The 20,261-nt window shown below is 39.0% G+C and overlaps 1 protein-coding gene across 1 annotated transcript in view; it reads left to right on the forward strand.

The window, feature by feature from the left end:
• The first annotated feature begins 171 nt into the window (after positions 1–171).
• The window catches only part of LOC140158636 (tubulin-specific chaperone A-like), a 28,923-nt gene continuing 8,833 nt past the window's right edge, over positions 172–20,261 (forward strand). Inside the window, exons 1-2 of the mRNA XM_072181804.1 lie at positions 172–365; positions 18,923–19,028. Of these exons, the coding sequence (XP_072037905.1) occupies positions 307–365; positions 18,923–19,028 (165 nt within the window). The 5' untranslated portion in view covers positions 172–306. The remainder of the gene's footprint in view (positions 366–18,922; positions 19,029–20,261) is intronic.

A 20,261-nucleotide genomic window follows, 5' to 3' on the forward strand; every position in this document is an offset into this window, starting at 1 on the left:
CCAAAATTAAAATTAAAAATTGGTTTATTTCACTCTCTGCACGGTGAAATATTTATCTACGTGTACATTTAATATGTAAAAATTATGCAGAGAGTAAATTTTGAAAACAGAGTGCTTTTTGTTTGAATGTGAATCAAAATATAAAGGAAAACTATCTGACCTTGCTTGACCTTCATCGTCGCGATATCACAAAATTCCAAGTCATCCTCATAAAACTCTGCAAGATCGTGCCGAAAAACACATATTAATTGAAGATTATCTTACATTTCTTTTACAGGAAATAAGAATTAATTGGGTTTTTTTAGAATGGCAGCTGCAGACCCTAGAATTAGACAAATTAAGATAAAAACTGGAGTTTTAAAAAGGTAAGCTTAAAAATATGTACAAAACATAGGTATCCTATAATATTTACAGTAATTTCTTGGCCAAATTGGAACATGCGTGTTGCGTCCATGTAGCGTACTAAGCGTGTACGCAATGCAAGACGCGTGTATGCTTTCTTCTGTACCGCGTTATATTCGCGCGTGTTTAACGCGGAGCCACTAGCGTTTATAGTGTTCCAGTTTGGCCATGAAATTACTGTAAATATTATAGGTGAATTCAAATTTGCCATCAAATTGCATCGTTTTATATATCAAATTAAAGCCCTTGAGTAAACTAAGCCAAAACTGAAAACCTTTTTTTCATAGCACTTTCCGTAGCAAAGTTACATCTTGTCAAAGATTGACTTTCATCAAAAAGATTCAGCTAGCAAAATTCCCCAAAACGGCATTTTGGGGGTGTTTCTAGATCTTAGTCTCATGGCGATGGCAGCTTTTTTAATGGAACTGCTATCAAAATCCTCTAAAATTCCATGTGCGACTTGATTATCACCATAAAAATCATATACAGTACTGGCTGGAATACACCGGCACGGGCCGTAAAACCCACGCTGTATTCGCGGGTTGATGTTTTGCTTGCGAAGTTGCTGCACGGTCATCTCTGATGAACCTCTGATGTGATTAGCATCTCTACTGACTGTACCGCGCAAAACCGCGCATGAGTTTTGCACGGCTTAATCCTATTCGCTTCAATCGATAGCCTAATGATCCGCATTCATCACTTGAAGTAGTTCAACAAGATGTACCTTCATCGTTATTGATTGACACATCATGACATGAAGCACTGAGCAGCTTGATGTTAGCTTGGATTGGAACATGAACATTATCTTCTAAATATCTATATGCCTACTATACTATTTCCATGTTTAGAAGAACTTCGGCAAAAGTTATAACATCGACGATGCGCAATTAATTTACAAAACTAATAAAAAAAATAAGACAACCTGTTTTTAAACATGTACAAAAATGGAAATAAAAACAGCAATTTTTTGAGAAAAATCCCCGCTTTATGCTCAAACCTGTGTTTGTACGAGCGCTATTATTAACTTTAAAACTTCTCCCACGATAAATTGGCAAGAACCCAACCGGGAACGGGAACCTGACATTTTTGCCCGCACTTACGAGCGCAAAGTCAGCCCGTGATACGCTGGTCTCCGAGTCATCGGTTTGTGCATTAAATTTCCCCACACATGAATCTTATGAAATAGCAATTTATTCACCCAAAACATAAATCGTCTTGCCATCACAAATTTTACTGACCGATACATAGTAGATGGCCGATATAATTCAACATTCGTTACAGTGATGTGTCTGTACGTACATAATTATTTTATGTTTTCAATATTATTTCGCCGACATGTTTGATACCCAGTTTCCCCGGGCCAGGTTTTCAAGCTGTTCTTGTTTGTTCTTACCTTGAGACAAACACATATTTACGATCCCACAAAGTCACAATACTTGTTCTACATGTATTTCCTTTTCGTTTCAGAACGAAAAGTGCACGTAGATTATACATCCAATGATTCATAGCCAAGTGCGTCAAGCCCCCCAGGACTGAGAAGCCGTGCGCACCCTTGGGTCTTCAATGCCCCAGCCCGGCATGCGGCAGCTGCCAAACAACCCCGATATCATGTGCACCTTGGCAAGAGATGAATCGGAAGGCTTTTGAGACCGCACCCGAAAAGATCATCCTGATTCCTGGCACAGAGGATCCTGGCACGACTTATTAATCCTTTATGAGTTGACTAACCAGAGATCCTTGAAATTGCTGCTCCGATCAACATTTTATCATCTTCACGTGTATGTCGAGCACCATTTCTTGCCGCTCAGCCGATTATGACCAATTTCATGTTATTTGAATTATTCAAATTGGCCAACAATTGCCGTACCGCGTATAGTTATCTTTGGAATGTGGTGTGAACATCAAATGATGTATTTTAAAAACAATAATAAGAAAGTCCACTCCCAACATTTTTGATGTCGCACCATGTCATAACATTCACCTATTTATAGGTTCGCGAAAAAATGCAATTTTTCGCGGTGAATAGTGAGTCTGTGATTGGATGATGCAAGCTAATTGCTTTATATGATTCAAAAACCCATGATCCAAACTTCATTTCAAATGAAAATGCTGATATTAAAAGCTTAAGGGGGTACTACACCCCTGGCCAATTTTATGCCTATTTTTGCATTTTTCTCAAAAATTATAGCGCATTGGGGACAAGTAAGATATGTGTATTATAGGGGCAAGGACTACAACTACTGCACTGGAAATTTTATTTCAGCACAGACAACAGTTGTGGAGTTACAGTCAAAATGAGGGAAAACCAATGTTTGATCAATAAATCAATAACTACTTGCTTTGAGTTGCTGAATTTTCAGTATAGTAGTTGTAGTCCTTGCCCCTATACTATACATATCTTACTTGTCACCAATGTGCTATAATTTTTGAGAAAAATGCAAAAATAGGCACAAAATTGGCCAGGGGTGTAGTACCCCTTAATACAAACTCCGAAGAATATTACCCCTACAGAATCCCCGGTTGAATCACGCAATAATATTTATTTTGACCTGGGTTTTGACATGCCCGTGCGTGCTCTACAACATGTACTGCACATGGCCACGTGGGTGCCCTGATGCACGTAGGCACGACCCTCAGATAGTGTGGGAAAGTGCGCAAATAGTTGTAAACAACCTCTACTAACCGCTGGGTGACCCCTCGATCTAGTTATTGTGGGGGAGGGGCGTGGCGCTCAAACAATAGTTGCTAGTCGGCTTTCAGCCAAGGTCACCATGGTAACCCTATTTCTTTCCAGGATCTGTGGTGTGTGTGATTATTTTTAACACGGGCAAATTTAAATCAATTAACGCTTTCTTTCACCTTTCTTTATATTAATTATTATTAATGTGTACGTGTAATTGTTTTTAAATACTACGATTTGTGTTTTGATTAAAATTTCATTGAATTTATGCGTATTTTTCTTTAAATAATAAATACCACCTTTTTCTTTAGTAAATCTGACGTCACCAAGTTACTTTTCTTCGGAAAATGGGCCTAACATTATTATTAGGAAAAACAAAAACTTCTTTCAGTAAAGAATCTGGCAAGAAATTTCATGATTTGTGACATTCATACATATCTATATAATAATACTGGTAGTCTGTGCCTCTGTCTGTCTGTGACTCTGTCTGTCTGTCTGTGACTCTGTCCGCCTATTTTCTCGAAGACTAGGGGTCGCACGTTCCTCAAACTTGGTGGGTGGGTGCGTCTTGACCCGGGACAGAACAAGTTGTATTGGTTAGTGGGTCAAGGTCACCAGAGGTCATCTAGGGGTCAAATTAGTAAAAACTGTCATATGGGCATGCAACTTGGTGTGTAGGTGCATCTTGACCTAAGACGGAACAAGTTTGTATTGGTTAGTGGGTCAAGGTCACCCAGGGGTCATCTGAGGTCAAATTAGTAACAACTGTTTTCGGCGTATTTTCTCGGAGACTATGGGTCGCACGTTCCTCAAACTTGGTGGTTGGGTGCATCTGGACCTCAGACAGAACAAGTTTGTTTCGATAAGTGGGCCAAGATCTCCCGAGGTCATCCAGGGGTCATCTGAGGTCAAATTAGTAAAAACTGTCGTATGGGCATGACACTTGGTGGGTACAGTCAACTTTTAGAGTCCAATTTTTGGACGGTCATTTTGGGGTCATCCGGGGTCAACCAGAGGTCATCTGAGGTCAAAATAGTAAAAAATGTCATGAGCATGAAACTTGGTGGGTACAGTCAACTTTTAGAGTCAAATTTTTTGACGGTTATTTTGGGGTCATCCAAGGTCAAATGAGTAAAAACCTGTCCTATGGGCATAAAACTTGGTGGGTACAGTCACCATCAGCCAGGTAATCGCTTTTTATAGTTTTTTGACTGATGCTCAAAATATTTTAATTATAAATTGATCAATCATTTAACAAATAGATCAATAATAATAATAATAATACAATAAAAATAATAATATTTGCAAATGCCGCATATATTTCAATATTTTTCATGAAATTTTATGCTAATTGTCAATAGGGTCATTTGGTGTTGTGAAGCCAATTGCACACACCCACAGGCACGCATACAACATGTATCATACTGGTGCTCCTTCAAAAGAACGGAAATTCCTAGCAAATGCCCACTTTTTTTGCTGGATGATTGCTTAATTATGTAAGGGATTACAGCACTATAATATCACTTTATTATATTTCGGGTTGGTTCATTAACTTTTATCAATATTTACTTCAGGGCAAAATTACAAAGAAAAATAATCTACATGTAGCCTATTTGTTTGAACTGAAAATGACAGAAAAATCGCGAATGTGGTTGAAAGTGTTGGATTAAAATTTCCTTCTAAAAACTTGACTCAAGTTCAGACATAACACAGAATTGAAATTTTTTGACTTATGCTCAAAATATTTTAATTATAAGTTGATCAATCATTTTTAACAAATAGATCAATAATAATTATAATAATAAAAAAAATAATAATATTTGCAAATGCCGCATATATTTCCAATATTTTTTCATGAAATTTTATGCACAATAGGGTCATTTGGTGTATTGGTGTAACTTTTACTACCTCCCTCTCCCCTTCTTTCTCTCACCCTCCTGCCATTTGTCTCTTCCCCCTCCCTTCCAGTTCCAGGTTCTTATTACTTCATTTTACCCCCCTCCCGGTTATCTCCATCCATCTCTCAAATTTCAAATATTACCCTTTTTTGTATTAGTTTTATTAAAATAAAATTCGACTTTTCCTGGGTATCTTTTAAAACTTTAAAAAAGACCCACCCCTCTTTTCCCAATACTCATTCTTTCTCTACCTGTCTCACCCTACCGTCTCTTTCAAAGTTCCTCTATTTCTTCCCTCCACCACCCCCTCCAGTTCTTCCCCTCCCCTCTCTCGAATTCCAAATATTTACTCTTTTCAGTGCCATCTTAATTTTTCTTGTCAGACCGCATGCAGATCTTGAGCCAGACATAAGTTGAGGGGATCGTTGGTTTGAGCTAATGAATAATTAATGAGGCAAATGGGCGTGGACTGTGCTTTCGCTATGTGGCTATCAATATTCTGATGAGTGTGAAATCATTGCTGAAAATGAAGAACGCAATATTACACACAGATTTTATTTTGTTGGATATTTTGAAGGTTTTATTAACATCATTGTGAATATTTTAAAACAAAGAAAAATGTTAAGGCGAAACTTTGAAAGTTCAATTCGATTATGAAAAACAATTACCAATAAAATATTCTTATCCCTTCAGTTGACCCGCCGCGCGCACGTGGTGAAGGTGCTTGCTTCCAGGATCGCTAGATAATCTAGGTCAGCTCAACCCCAATCTATATTTAGACCGTGCGTGTGATGTGTGGGAAAGGGGAAAGTGCCGTATCCACATGTTTGATTTGATATTATAATCAGTGCCAGGATAATTTCATGAATTTAGAATACCAACAATAGATATTTAAATTCCCGGGATGACAACAACGATTTTGGTGGAATATTATCTTAATTTTGTAATAAATGTCTCTGCCAGAAGTGAGGGAAAAGCAACTTTTTTTTGACACTATTTTTATTTTTTATTTTGTTTAATTCTTATTTAATTATGAGCGGGGGGGGGATTTCAAATGATGTGCCAAAAATTGCTTGCCCCACCCCTGCTTAAAATTGCTTGAATGACACCCCCAGCTTGCCAAAAAATCTTTGCCCTCCCCCCCAGGGCTCATAATTATTGCACAGCCCCTTAAAATTATGAATAATTAATGATCATGTGATCCACAGGACCGCAAAGAAATACCCCGGGAAATACCAGGGCCTGAGAAATGCTATCCGATGAGATCGTGTATTGGGTTATTTCGCTTGTTTCCTAGGTTTATTTATAATATCCCCATTCATAAAAAATTTAATGTTGACATCGACGCATTCGGCTTGTTCATTTATTCGGATTTCGATGTCAACTAGTGGTCTTGTGGGAAGAATATTAATTATATTATTGAAAGATTTGTGGATATGATAATTAATAGTAAAAAACTTAAAATAGGCTAAACTACCCGGGACAAACTGAACTATCAATTGTTTTCTTCAAAACTTTCTAGTTGTATTGTATGCAACCTCTAGTCTTCCGATCGATCTGTGATGACAAGCACACACGTGTTGTGGTATACCATCCCATCTTGGTGGACGGACATGGTATGAATGGAATGTGGTATACAGCGCGTGGCATATAAACCAAGCCCTAGACGGTGACCCTATACACCCTGGATGTTCTACAAACTCCATTGCTTTGCACCTGAATCCCCCCCCCCCACCCAGAGGGATTTCACCTGCATAGCATGATAGAGACGCGTGGGAATGTTTTGACTAAGAGTTTGACTTGTGCGTGCGACAAACAAGTGCGTCTCAATTAAAATGATGACGACTGGTGAAATGCTTCGAATGATCTTGTATTCTTGTTGATATGGGGAATTTTCCAAAGAAGGAACTTTGATCTTCTCAACACCTCTTCTTGTGTCTTTCTTGATCACACGCACATACCTGGAATAAATAAATTATGAAGTATCAGAATAGGAATGGACAGCTGACAGCTCTTCAGGAAAATATGAAATCGTGAATCATGCATGTTCATGATGTTTGAATTACATCCCGGGATTTCATCGCCTCAAAGAACAAGATGGAAAGGCCTTCGATGGCAGGCCATTTATAAATGAAACGGCTATCGACATTACTTTCTGGAATAAATTGCAGCTTTTATATTTTTGATGATAGATTTAAAATAGAACTAAAGGTAAGATAATTTTAAAGTCGAATAAATGCCGTGACTCGGCGAGAAACATGAATTTATGATGATGATGATGATGATTTTGTGGCGAAGATAGTCCGATACCGTACCGCTGGAAGGCACTCAGCTCAGGCGATCGCGTAGCTCGGAATGGTTTGGTGCCATGCTTGGTGAAGTTTATTTCTCTCTTCAACTCTGGTAGTGGCAGAATGTAATATGGGTCTATATATTTTGCCGCAAACAAAGTGATAATCGTGAAAATTAAGCCCAATGATAAGCCTTCTGTAAATTTTCATTATGTTCTTCCATCGACGCATTTTATTTTTTTATCTCGATCGTTCTTCATATATTTTTCTTTTTTCGAAGTTGGCCCCTAGCTCTATTATTAATTGAATAATGATAAATTGTTAGTCAATTTATACTCAATTTAATACAAGTTACATCTTTATGAAAGACAAATTCGAAAGAAAATGAAAACAAATGTAATGTTAATATTTTAAACGTTTAACTAGTAGGCCCTACAATGCATAACATTTAACCGGTAAAACCAAAACACGTTATGAAATTTCGCATGACCGGCCGGTGGTGTTAGAGTTAGACCCATGTTTCAGTACTTCGGCATGTTGTTTAACTTGTTTTATACTTCGGAACACGGTCAACGAATCATATCAAGGGTTTTGAACACTTCTACTTCTATCTTCTATGCATATTCTCATCAAAAGCCTGTTCAGCAACTGGATGAGGGACTGCTGTGCGGTGCTTCTAGCAGTGGACGAATGTGCTCTGTGCTCAGCCTCTTCTATTTACAGGTGCAAGTTCATTTGGTGCAAGTAAAAACATCTGCCATGGATTTAGTTGGCATCCCAGTCCCGTAGTGTCCTCGGGAAAAAACTGTGCTTGTATGTGTCTGATGATGAGCCGAGTCGTGTAAAGCGATGATGCTGACTGCTACGAGTAGTTCTGGTTCTTGGTGTTAAGTAGTTTGGCATGGGTATGGCTATGAGTTGATTTGTGACTTTGTAAAACATGGTGAGGCGAGCGTTCCTCCTTCTTTCTTCAAGTGTAGGTATGCCAAGTTCTTGTTGCATTGCAGTAACGCTAGCCTCCCTTTGATAGTTGCCGGATATGAATCGGATAGCCCTTCTTTGGATCTTCTCAAGCTGGTCTATTTGGTTTTGTTTATGGGGATCCCACACGACCGAGGCGTATTCCAGTTGTGAGCGCACAAGTGAGGTGTAGGCTTGCTCTTTTATGTCTGTTGAGCACTTTCCCAGGTTCCTCCTTAGAAAGCCGAGGGTTCTGCCTGCCTTGGATGCTACTGACTCAATATGTGTTTTCCAGCTGAGCCGCTCATGGAGTTCAACGCCGAGGTATGCTTGACTAGATGCAGTACACAGCTCCTCTCCTCCCATGATGTAAGTGTGTGGGTGATTGGCGTTTTCTTGCGATGTATTCTCATGGTGTAGCATTTTTTAGCATTAAAGCTCATTTGCCATAGGTCAGACCATTCCTTCAGGTTGTCTAGATCTTTTTGAAGTTTGGAGGTGTCACTGGGAGATGTAATGGTGCGAAACAACAGGCAGTCGTCAGCAAACAACTTGATGGTAGAACTTATGGTGTTACCAATGTCATTTATGAAGAGTAAAAACATTAAAGGCCCCAGTACTGTGCCCTGAGGCACTCCAGAGTCTACATGAACTGTTGGTGAGGCTTCTCCATCTACAACCACTCTCTGCGTCCTGTTTGTAAGCCAGTTTTGGATCCATCCGTTGGTTTTGTTGTTGATACCGTAGAAGACAAGCTTCTTTAGGAGACGCCAGTGGGCCACCGTATCAAACGCCTTTGAGAAATCCAATATCAAGACATCTGTTTGGTGGTGGTTGTCGAGCGATCTGGCAATCTCTTCCAAAGTGCTTATCAGCTGGCTTTCTGTGGAATGCTTTTCGCGAAATACATGTTGATACCAGGCCAGAATGTGGTTCTTGTCAAGGTGTTCCATGATGGAATGAAAAATAATATGTTCCATGATCTTGGTGGTTACGCATGTGAGTGACACTGGGCGGTAGTTTGCTGGAAGGCTTTTATTTCCTTTTTTGAAGATGGCTACAATGTTGGCAGATAACCAGTCGTTGGGTAAGGTGCTAGTGTCATATGATTGCGTAAATATTATTTGCAAAATTGGTGCAATTTGTTTTGCCGCTCTCTAATCACACGAATCGGGATGAGGTCAGGGCCACAAGCTTTCTGTGGATTCAAATTGCCAAGCAATTTCTCTATGCCTTCTGTGGTGAAGATAATGTTCGGCATGGCAGGGTGCGGGCTGGGCCCCTTATCAGGAATGATGCTGTATCCTCCTCTGTAAACACAGACTGATACTGCCTATTCAGGACATCAGCTTTGGAGGCACTGGTAGTAGCTAGTCCTCCTTCAGTTTTCAGAGTTGGTATTCCTCCACTATCCTTCTTTTGGCTGTTAATGAACTTCCAAAACTTCTTCTTGGACTCAATCATGGTGTTATCATTATCAAGTATACTTGAATATACTCTTCATATGCCCTCTTCATGCTACTCTTAATAACTTTATGTATTTCTCTGAAGTCCTTCCAGTTCTTTTCCTAACCATTACGTTTTGCTTTCTTCCAAATTCTTTTCTTCTTTGTAATTTGTCTCTTGATTGTCATATTCATCCATGGTACATCCTGCCAAGATGAGATCTGCTTTTGTGGAATGTGCTTGTCCATGAGATGAAAGAGTTCTGTTTTAAAGGATGTCCAATTTGTTTCCACATCATTATCTGTGGGGTTTGATTGCCAAAAAGAGTCTTTGTATTGTTCCATTTCATCTCTAATACCATCCATATTTCCTTTTTATACAGATAAACTTTGCGTGGCTTCTTGCGGGCGTATTTCACTGTGGTATCAAGCTGTACTGCAACCGCATCGTGATCTGACATTCCGGGTGCTGTCTCCACTTTTCTAATCTGATCTGGTACAGTGGTGAAAACTAGATCTAATATATTTTCACCACGAGTGGGGATTCGCTGCACCTGGCTAAGCATGTTATCATTGGCCAAATCAATCATTGTTTGATTCAAATGGCGACCATATTGTGGTTTGTTTTCTCCAGTAACGATGGTTCCATTCTCCCAGTCAATGTCCGGCGTATTAAAGTCGCCCGTCAGAATAATATTTGGCAGGGCTGACTTACCAGTAAGTTTTTCACAGCTTCATCCAGTTTTGTAAGGGGTATAGGGTCCCTATCAGTTGGTCTATAGAAGCATCCAACATACAGGGGTTGCTTCCCAGCAAAAAGGATCTTGACCCATATTGCCTCACAATCAGTGTCCATGTTCTCCTCTTGCATGGCTAACAGATCTTTCTTTACGCCAATAAATACTCCACCACCAAATCTGTTCCTATCCTTCCTAAAGATTTCATGAGTATCAGGAAAAATTTCACTAGTAAAATAATTACTATCTATGTGGGATTCTGTTCCGCATATGATATCGGGATCTTCCTGCTCTATAACAGCTTGAAGATCATGCTGTTTTCTCTTGCTCTTTATGCTTCGACAGTTCACATTTAAAAGTCTGAGTTTTCTAAATTTTGGTCTACGTTGGGGTGCTGTGTGATCTTCAGATGATTTGGTACCAGTACTATGGGAGGAACAGCTGTCTGAAGAGAGATTTAATTCATGATCTGGGTCAAAATCATCCTCTTCTGACATGTCTGATTCTGATAACACCGAGAATGAGTTGTCTGTGGGAAATGAGTCAGCACTGATATCCAATGAGGTCAACAAATTGATGTTCTCACACACACTGCAAAACCACACGGTCTTCTTACTTGGACTATCACATGCACTTTTCAATTCTTCATATTCCTCAGGTGTTATGTTACCACATTTAATATGAACCCACTGCTGGCACTCTGGTCGATCACACATTACTGCTCTATGATTTTTAGCAACTGGTTTCTGACACATCTTGCAAGGGTATCTAACCGGCCCTGGATTCATTTCAATGTCACCACCCAAAACAAGTAAAAGAACAGTCAAAGTGGTATTGGTTTTTGACTTTGCAGAGTTATCGTTTGGGTTTGTTTCATGATACAGGTTTACACTTTTCATGCCAGGTCTAAGTAGCTCAAGGCGTATGCCTAAACTTGGAGTACTATCAGCACAACTTTCATTTCCTTGGGTAAAACACCATGCATCTGGTCGCACATCATGTTGATATCTTCCATCACTTAAGCTTAACTTCTTAGTTAATACACCATTGAGGGTATGAATTGCAAACACTACTACAGTAACAATCTGGATGGCAGGAATTAGCGTCAATTTCTTGGTGTGTTTCTTCATGATTATAAATTGAAACTCTCCTACCTTGGATCATCAGAAACTTGGAATTAGTCACACAAAACTTAGCTGCACACTGCACAGTTCACTTCCAGATTCCACAGAAACAAAGATGAATTTCCAGTACTCAAAATCCGATTGTAGTGGCCACCAAATGGATTCAGTTGAAGAACACAAACAGGTGATCAATCATCAATCAATACGTATTTCCCGCGATGTTCAACTTCCGGTTTGAATTGGTGGTCAGAAGTCCAGATTTTGTTGGCCAAATTCTTCTTTCTAGATGAAAAATATAATTCCAAAAAGGATCCAGTACGTTCCTGGTGCCTAGTTTGTTGGTTGATCCACAAAATATTCACCAGAATATGTCTAGGTATTCAAGATCTTTGCCGTGAAAACGAGAGCACAAAAACGATGCGTCCACTGCTAGTCGCAACACATCACAACAGCTATTGATTGCATTGCGAACTGAAATACCACTTCCGAATGTGTGTGTCACTTGTCAAGTGCTTGACAAAGAAGAGCCAATTAGATTTATAATAGGCTTATGCCGTGCAACAACCCGCTCATAAACCGCGCGGGCAGTTGGCTGGTTAGTACAACTTTTAATGGTACCACGCAAAACCGTGCAAACCGCGCCGTCGGTATGATCTGTGAAGATCGCTTTGAGCGGTCCATGCAAAATGCCGTGCAAAACCCACGCAATTTTTGCCCGGTGGATTCCAGCCAGTACTGTATTTGGGTCAAGTGAAGTATAGAAAACATATTAATGATATTTATGTAGGTTTCCTTCACCCACCTATTCTCGAAAAAATTCAAATTTCTATGTAAATATGCATTGTGTTGGGGCCCGATCGGCAAGGCCCGAATTAAGCTGACTAGTAAATGTGTTAACTAAGGTTTGCCTAGGTTACCTACAAAACAAACAACATGGCCATGGCCATGCCCTGTTTAGCCCATGAATACAAACACAGATTTCCTTTGACAGCTTAACCATTGCGTATACATGCGCGGCGTCAAGCGTGTGCATTGGACCTTGTGCAAATAATACGCTCTGGACAGCTAGCAGTATGCTTAATTTGTAAAAGGAAATCTGAATAAAACTTTACATGAACATGTCGATGATGATCAACATGTAGGTAACCCAGGCAAACCTTAGTTAACACATTTGCTGGTCAGCCAAATTCGCCGACAATGTCAATGCATTTTTACATAGAAATTTAAAACTTGTGCCCGAAGAAAGAAACCTACATAAATATGTTTTCTATACTTCACTTGACCCAAATATATGATTTTTTATGGTGATAAGTCACCCGCACATGGAATTTTAGAGGGATTTTGATAGCAGTTCCATTAAAAAAAAGCTGCTATCGCCATGAGACTAAGATCTAGAAACACCCCGAAATGCCGTTTTGGGGAATTTTGCTAGGTGAATCTGTTTGATGAAAGTCAGTCTTGACAAGATGTAACTTTGCTACGGAAAGTGCTATGAAAAAAAGGTTTTCAGTTTTGGCTTTGTTTACTCAGTCAAGGGCTTTAATTTGATATATAAAATGATGCAGTTTGATGGCAAATTTGAATTCACCTAGCATACCTACAACATGGGATGGTGTAGTGTATGTGTAATAGTGGGAATTCCAATTGAATGCACGCAGCTTTCAATAGCGTGACGATTTTTTGCGTACACTGCACGATGTACGCCAGCGTGTGCTAGTACAAGGAACTTATACGATGTCCTCATTCACAAACTGATACTATCTGTCCATCGTATAAGACTGTTACCGCACGGCAACTGGTTGAAGGAATATTACACAGTCAAGAATAGGCTCCATCATTTTTTTGTTCTGAACCCTCCCAGTCTCCCAAAACATCAAAACATCAAAAGCGTTGCACTTATACTTACTTAAGACTGTCCTTTTTCATATAACGCAGACAAAGTAGGGCCAACTTGCCTAGAAATGGTCAAATTTTGGCAAGAAATATCTCTGTGTAATCCTATGTAAGTCCCATATCACATCGTTAATGGCGATCGAGGTTTTTTTTTCTGAAGTTTGGTTGGTACCCACCAGCGCCATGCATGTGACGTGACACGGCTAAAATAAGCGACCGAATCGGGATCGTTAAAACGCCAACAAATTTCAAAACATAGAAAGCAGTAAACTTATTGGCGAGCGGTCCGAATTTTGAGCCATAAGTTTACGTGGTGAACTAAGCGTGTGCGACTGTTGTGAGTAACGCGGAAGTGAACGCCAACGCACTTGTGAGCTCTTGTGATTGGTTGTAATTGACTGTATTCGTGTTGTCGTTTGAAATATGCGATATACGATCGCGGTTGGATATGAGTACAGCTCAGGCTTCCCGTTAGTGTGCGTCAGTGCGTCCAGACGCGTATTTTACAAATTTGGACGCAAGTTCACATGGCTAATCAAATATATATCATCCATGTCACATGCATGTGGACGCAGACAAAACTTCGAAATCTAATCATTAATTGATGATAAAAATGCGAAATTTTTATTCTTTTATATTTTTAAGATAATAAAAGCCCCAAAATTTTGACCCACCTACTTAAGAATTGTAGTAAAATCTGTAATATTTGTAAATGCAACGTCAGGAAATCGTGCACTTTTGCAAGCTTTCCGTACGATCGCTGTTTGATGGGAAAATCCCCATTGATGCTTTGTTTACAAAGCATGCTGGACGGGTACGTGTGTTAGCAACAAGGGCTGCCATTCTGATCATGGAATTCCGCTGCGTTTCCTGGTATGATTGATCATGAATTTCAGATGGACGCACAAAAATCTGTCTGGACGCAAGATTTTTCAACCTTGTCAGCAAACTTGCGTCACACATGACGCACATTTTAAAATCCTTAACGGGAACCCTGGTACAGCTGTGAGCTGTTGAAAGCTGCGTTCATTCAATTGGAACTCCTACTATAGGTATGAAAGGCACACCTTAACACATTTGCTAGTCAGCCAAATTGGCCTAAACCGGGGCCCAAACACAATCATATTTGTACATAGAAATTTAAAAGAAAAGATTTTTCAAGGAAACCTAAATATATTGCCTATACTTCACTTGACCCAAATATTTAATTTGTTTTTGTGATGAGATAATCGCACATGGAATTTAGAGGGATTTTGATAGCAGTTCCTTAAATGGAAAAGCTGCTCTATCATGTATCATGAGACTGCTGTTTTGTTTTGCAATAGTGGCCGTCAGCCTTTCGCCATCTTGTGGGTACAATTGATATGTGTGTTCATGCGTCGGACACTACGCGCAGAAAAGCGCAGCTTGCCACGCAGCTGTTATCGCGTATCAACGCGGTGATTTTGCTGCTCACGCATGGGGATCGAACGACCATCGCAGCGTGTACCCACAAGATGGCGGCATATGACGCCACGCTGACGGCCTCTATTGATTCATCAAATGTTGGCTGAATATTTTTGATGAAAGTCAATCTTTGACAACAAGATGTGACTTTGCTAGATGGAAAGTGCTATGACAAAACGGTTTTCAGCTTTTGGCTCTCTTTACTTAAGGCCAGGGCTTTAATTTGATATATAAAATGATGCGGTTTGATGGCAAATTTGAATTCACCTTTCATACAGTTAGAACATGATCATCATGATAAATTATAAATCTAAGTTAAAATATTACAAATCATAGAATGTCGTCATACATGTATGTCATGAATGTCTGAATATGTATAATTTGATGCCTTACAAGAAATTTCAATTGAATGTAACGAGATGTCACATTTCCGGATTTCCAGAAAATTTCAGGATCTGAGAAAATCTCCCATTTTAAAATGAAAATTCCTTAGAACCCTGACTGGATGACTCAAGCTAGATAATGGTACTAATTATTAAAACATGGTGGTCAAATCTTATATTGAGAACAACTTTTCATGCCCAAAATTGATGAATTTTAGTCCATTATCAGACCAGCATGTTATACTGATTTTTGTTGGTTTTTGCGTTCACCAACTCATCTCTTTTTCCTCAATGAATATTACCCAAGGTTAGTAGTAAGAAGTATGTATTCTGTGTATTAATGAACGATGATGTTTGAGATGATGCTGGACTGATGCCGTATAGGCCTGTGTATACTCTAATATCAAGTCAAGTTTAAGTCTAAATGCAAGCAAACTTGGGTCAAAGGTTTGATATTAACCTTCTGTATCCTTTGGCTTTGTGTGGCCGTCGGGGTGTACTTGGGGGGGGGGGTGGGTGAGTGTGTGTATGTATTTCCCTTGGGATAGGCCTACTATTTTAGTCCCAATTTGTAGGGACATCACTCTCCCACATACCCGAAGAGGGGGGTCAAAATTTTGATGAATCCTTGTTTTTATGACATTATGTAATATCGATTTCAGTCATGTAGGCCATGTTATTAGGCAAAAAATAAAAACTTTGAAGCAGTGTTCGAAATAAGCACTTATCCTCTTGTCCTCTTGTCCAAAAATCACTGTGGACAACCATATTGAGCTATGTACCTATCCCCTGGACAACAACTATATTTTACCTCTAAAATCATGATTGATAAAATATAAAACTTGAAATTAAATTTTTACTTTTGACTTCATGTTTGACTGTAATTTGTATCCTAAAAGCGAGATCTATAGACCACACTGCTAGCACATAGTATATGATGTGATGTCTACTTGTTCAGTATGTCCAGTTCTGAACATTTTTAATTAACCATTTCACTGAGTTACCCAATGGTGGCAGTGCTTTAGATCTGCATGATCAGAATGGCGAATTTTGAAGTTTGCATAGGTTTAGCAATTTGTGGCTACGGATTTTCCAAAATAAAAGACATCAAACAATTTTGACTTTTTGCACTCAAAAATATGGTACATTTTGGGGACAACCAAAATTTTTTGAGGACAAGCAGAAATTAAGCTTTGGTTATCCTTCGGACAACCTCCATATTTTCCTTATTTTGGACACTGCTTTGAAGAATATCTCTCATGTACAAAAGTATAGGAAACTGTACATTTAAAACCACATTTTTTAGGATGAAGGAAGCTTTTTTTTTTTCAAAGTCTAAAACAGGTTTTTATGTCAAAAATGGTCTCTCTTGGGGGGTGCTAAATCTGCTAAAATGTTTGTTGTTCTAAAATTTTAACTAAAAGCACACTGACCGTCAAGGCTCAGGATGGGGTGCCGGTTGGTGGGGGTGGGGTGGGGTGTAATAGGCAGTGGATGCCAAGCACAAAAAAATGGTTAATTATTGCCTTATTGATCTGCTTCACATATATCAACATCAGCCATATTGGTCATGTAAAAAAGCCAAAAAACAATTTTTATGAGTGTCTCTTGTGCATAAAAGTATAGGAAGCTCAAAACTTTAAAAGCATGTTTTCTGGAAGAAGGAAGCACTTTTTATTAAACATGTAGAACAAGCCAGGAGCTTTTAAATGTTCTTTTTACACTCTGAAATAGTCTTTCCTGTGGCGCTAAATGTGCAGAAACCATCTGCCTTAAAGCCATAATGTGTGATTTGCTTCACAGCAACGCCCTCAATTTTACTCAGATTTCTACTTTTTGCATAATTATAATGCCCAGTGGTGTACTAAAATACCACATACGCCTGAAGTGCTTCAATAACAGTAAAATGTAACTTTTTATATTAAAATTGGGTCGACCCGGTTTTATTCAGAGTTCAACTATCGACTGCTTGCTAACATATCCTGTAGATGTCAGCTTATTTGTACACACGTCGAACGCGATGCTCCGTGCAGTATTACATGTACATGTTACGATGGGCGAGCGTAGTACACACATTGTAGGCGCTGGAATGAAATCGCTATTTTCTTCGTTATACCTCATTTGTTTGGCTCAAAATTAAAAGGGGATAATGTGATCAGTGAAAACAAACATTTAAATAGGAAACTATTCTTTTTGCAAATCACACATTATTGCTTTAAGCTGGCCCCTGGACCCCCCGGCTGTGCTGGGTGAGAGCTCTGCTCGGTGAGAGCTCTGCTCGCTACGCTTCGCAAGTTCAGGATTTTTTTGGGTCAGCCTGTGACATCTCTGAAAGGCAATATATGTATGTTCAATGAGATGCACAGTGCAGACATGCATGTGCATGCGTGTGTAGTATGTAGTATGCAAATGACCATGACTAGTACACAGACACAGTATTATCGCTGCCATGATACACTGCCATGCACTGATGCAATAGAATTAAAATCTTTGATTTGTATACTTCTTTTTACTATAATTTCACTCTGAGTCTGAAAACTGATAATTTATTATTAGTAATATATATAAAAAGGTGATCCAAATGTGATCCAAATGTGATATTCTCAAGCTACTTATGCCTACAATTAAAAAAATAAAAAGATGATATAATAGAAGGCATAAATATTTCAAAATGGACATTTCTTTGATCACCTGTATGGAAATATCGCTGTGCTGAGTGTGCTCCAATAATCCTAGTGAGGAACACCCCACCATCGCATCCTTTATGGGTGTCAACCACGCTACAGTTGGGGATTGATTATGTACATTTCCTATTAATTAGTGCTGTGCTGCCACACAAATTCAATGGCAAGTCAGTAAAACACTCGCACAGAATAAAGCGATGGATTTCTTACATAATTTATGAGTATACACGTACCTATAGAAAAATTATTTCACATTGTGGAACATACTCTTTGCGTGGCTGTGCGTAGTAAGCTGTTGTACGCAGATTACCTCGCTAATAGGGACGCGTAGAGTAGCGTTGTATGCTTGTGTGTTAGCATAAAGTCGCGGTCATAATGTTCCACGATGTACACGAATTAAAAAAATTTTCTATAAGAACTTTTAGAAGTCATATCTTGCTTCAATTCAGATCATTTTCATTGAAATATTTGGTAAAAACAAGAGGCTGCTTTAAGCACTAGCGGTAATGGTTTCTAATTAGGCAGCCACTAAGTTCACATGATAGTCTTCACCGCAGCCAGTTTGGTTCCGCTGTGATCTGTCTGTGTGGAGGGAGCGGAACCAAACTGGCTGTAGAGGTGACTACACTGACCCATCTCACAGAGAAATCATAAAAAGTTTGCCTGCAAAGTTCAATCATGTCAATGGGGAATGGGCCCATGATCACAAGAGGCCAGAGTTCAATGTCAAACAAAGCTGTTGTTTTTGTTTACATTAAATATTTTGCAGACCTCATACATTTTTAATTGATAAATGTAATAACACACCCTGTTTGGAGACAATTAAAGCTTTGGCTTGATCCCTGATGATTCTTGTACCCCGCGTACCCAGTACCCGCCAATTAATTACATAGGGTACCCAGGCACAAAATTACTAAAAAATCACAGCCTTAGTGGAACCACATTGCTGATGTAGTAGAGCCATTTTACTTTGTTTCAGAAATGAAAAGGAAATGAAGATGTACCAAAAGGAGGCCACAGCAGAAGAGGCCAAGCTTGAGAAGATGAAAGCAGAAGCTGGTGATGAATATGTCATCAAGAAGCAGGTACGTTGAATTTTATGTGGATTGAATTTTACATGGCGGCATTATGTTATAGTTTGTCGGACTCATTCTTGACTTTAATTTTCTTGACCACATTACATATATATGCCGACACTAGTTGCAATAAGAAATTCTTTTAGATTCCAGGAACATGGCAGAAACTTTTTGATAAAGAAGTAGAAAGGCTTTTATGGTGGGAATCCATAACAGGCCAGTGACAGACTTGTTGAAACCTTACTGCTTTACCACTGATCTAATTAACACCCCGGGCGACGGGGCGTTGCATTTTCCAAAAGGCGGGCGTCAATTAAGAGGTCCATTTTAAAATGATAATTCCCATAAAAATATCGCTAGTTCTGTCTGACAGTGCTCCACAAAAATACAGGATTTCTACATAACAAATACCGTAAACATTGTCGATAACAATGGCCTGCCTTCACATTGATATCGTGAAATTGGCGATTAATGTTCAAAAATGCAGGTACTGTATGGTATTTGATAGCATTTACAGAATAGTTTGGTTGGCAAAAATGGTGGGGTGTATATTAGATGGGTCATAAATTGGAGAGATATTTTATGTAATTTTTACAAGCTAAAGTGTATAATAAATCTCAGCTTTTAAAATTAACTGTTCAGATTGAACTACAAATGTAGATGGATGTGCTTGTAACTATCACAATTGACATGCTGCATGTTAAAATGACTTGGCTTTTAATAGTACACTGTTGTCATTTGCAAATGGTCTTAAAAAGTCAGATAAAAATCTGGAAAACGTCCAAGTAAACGTTGTGGTTGAAAGAACATGTATGGTGGTATAGACCTGTGATAAGTGTTTGAACACATTCTGTGGTCACTTAATTCACTGGTATTTAGGCCATAGAAAGACAAACTATGAGTTATGGTGGTATAGACCTGTGATAAGTGTTTGAACACATTCTGTGGTCACTTAATTCACTGGTATAAAGGCCATGGAAAGACAAACTATGAGTTATGGTGGTGTAGACCTGTGATAAGTGTTTGAACACATTCTGTGGTCACTTAATTCACTGGTATTTAGGCCATAGAAAGACAAACTATGAGTTATGGTGGTATAGACCTGTGATAAGTGTTTGAACACATTCTGTGGTCACTTAATTCACTGGTATAAAGGCCATGGAAAGACAAACTATGAGTTATGGTGGTGTAGACCTGTGATAAGTGTTTGAACACATTCTGTGGTCACTTAATTCACTGGTA

This window comes from Amphiura filiformis, chromosome 8 (assembly GCF_039555335.1).
Source record: "Amphiura filiformis chromosome 8, Afil_fr2py, whole genome shotgun sequence".
Taxonomy (NCBI): Eukaryota; Metazoa; Echinodermata; class Ophiuroidea; order Amphilepidida; family Amphiuridae; genus Amphiura; species Amphiura filiformis.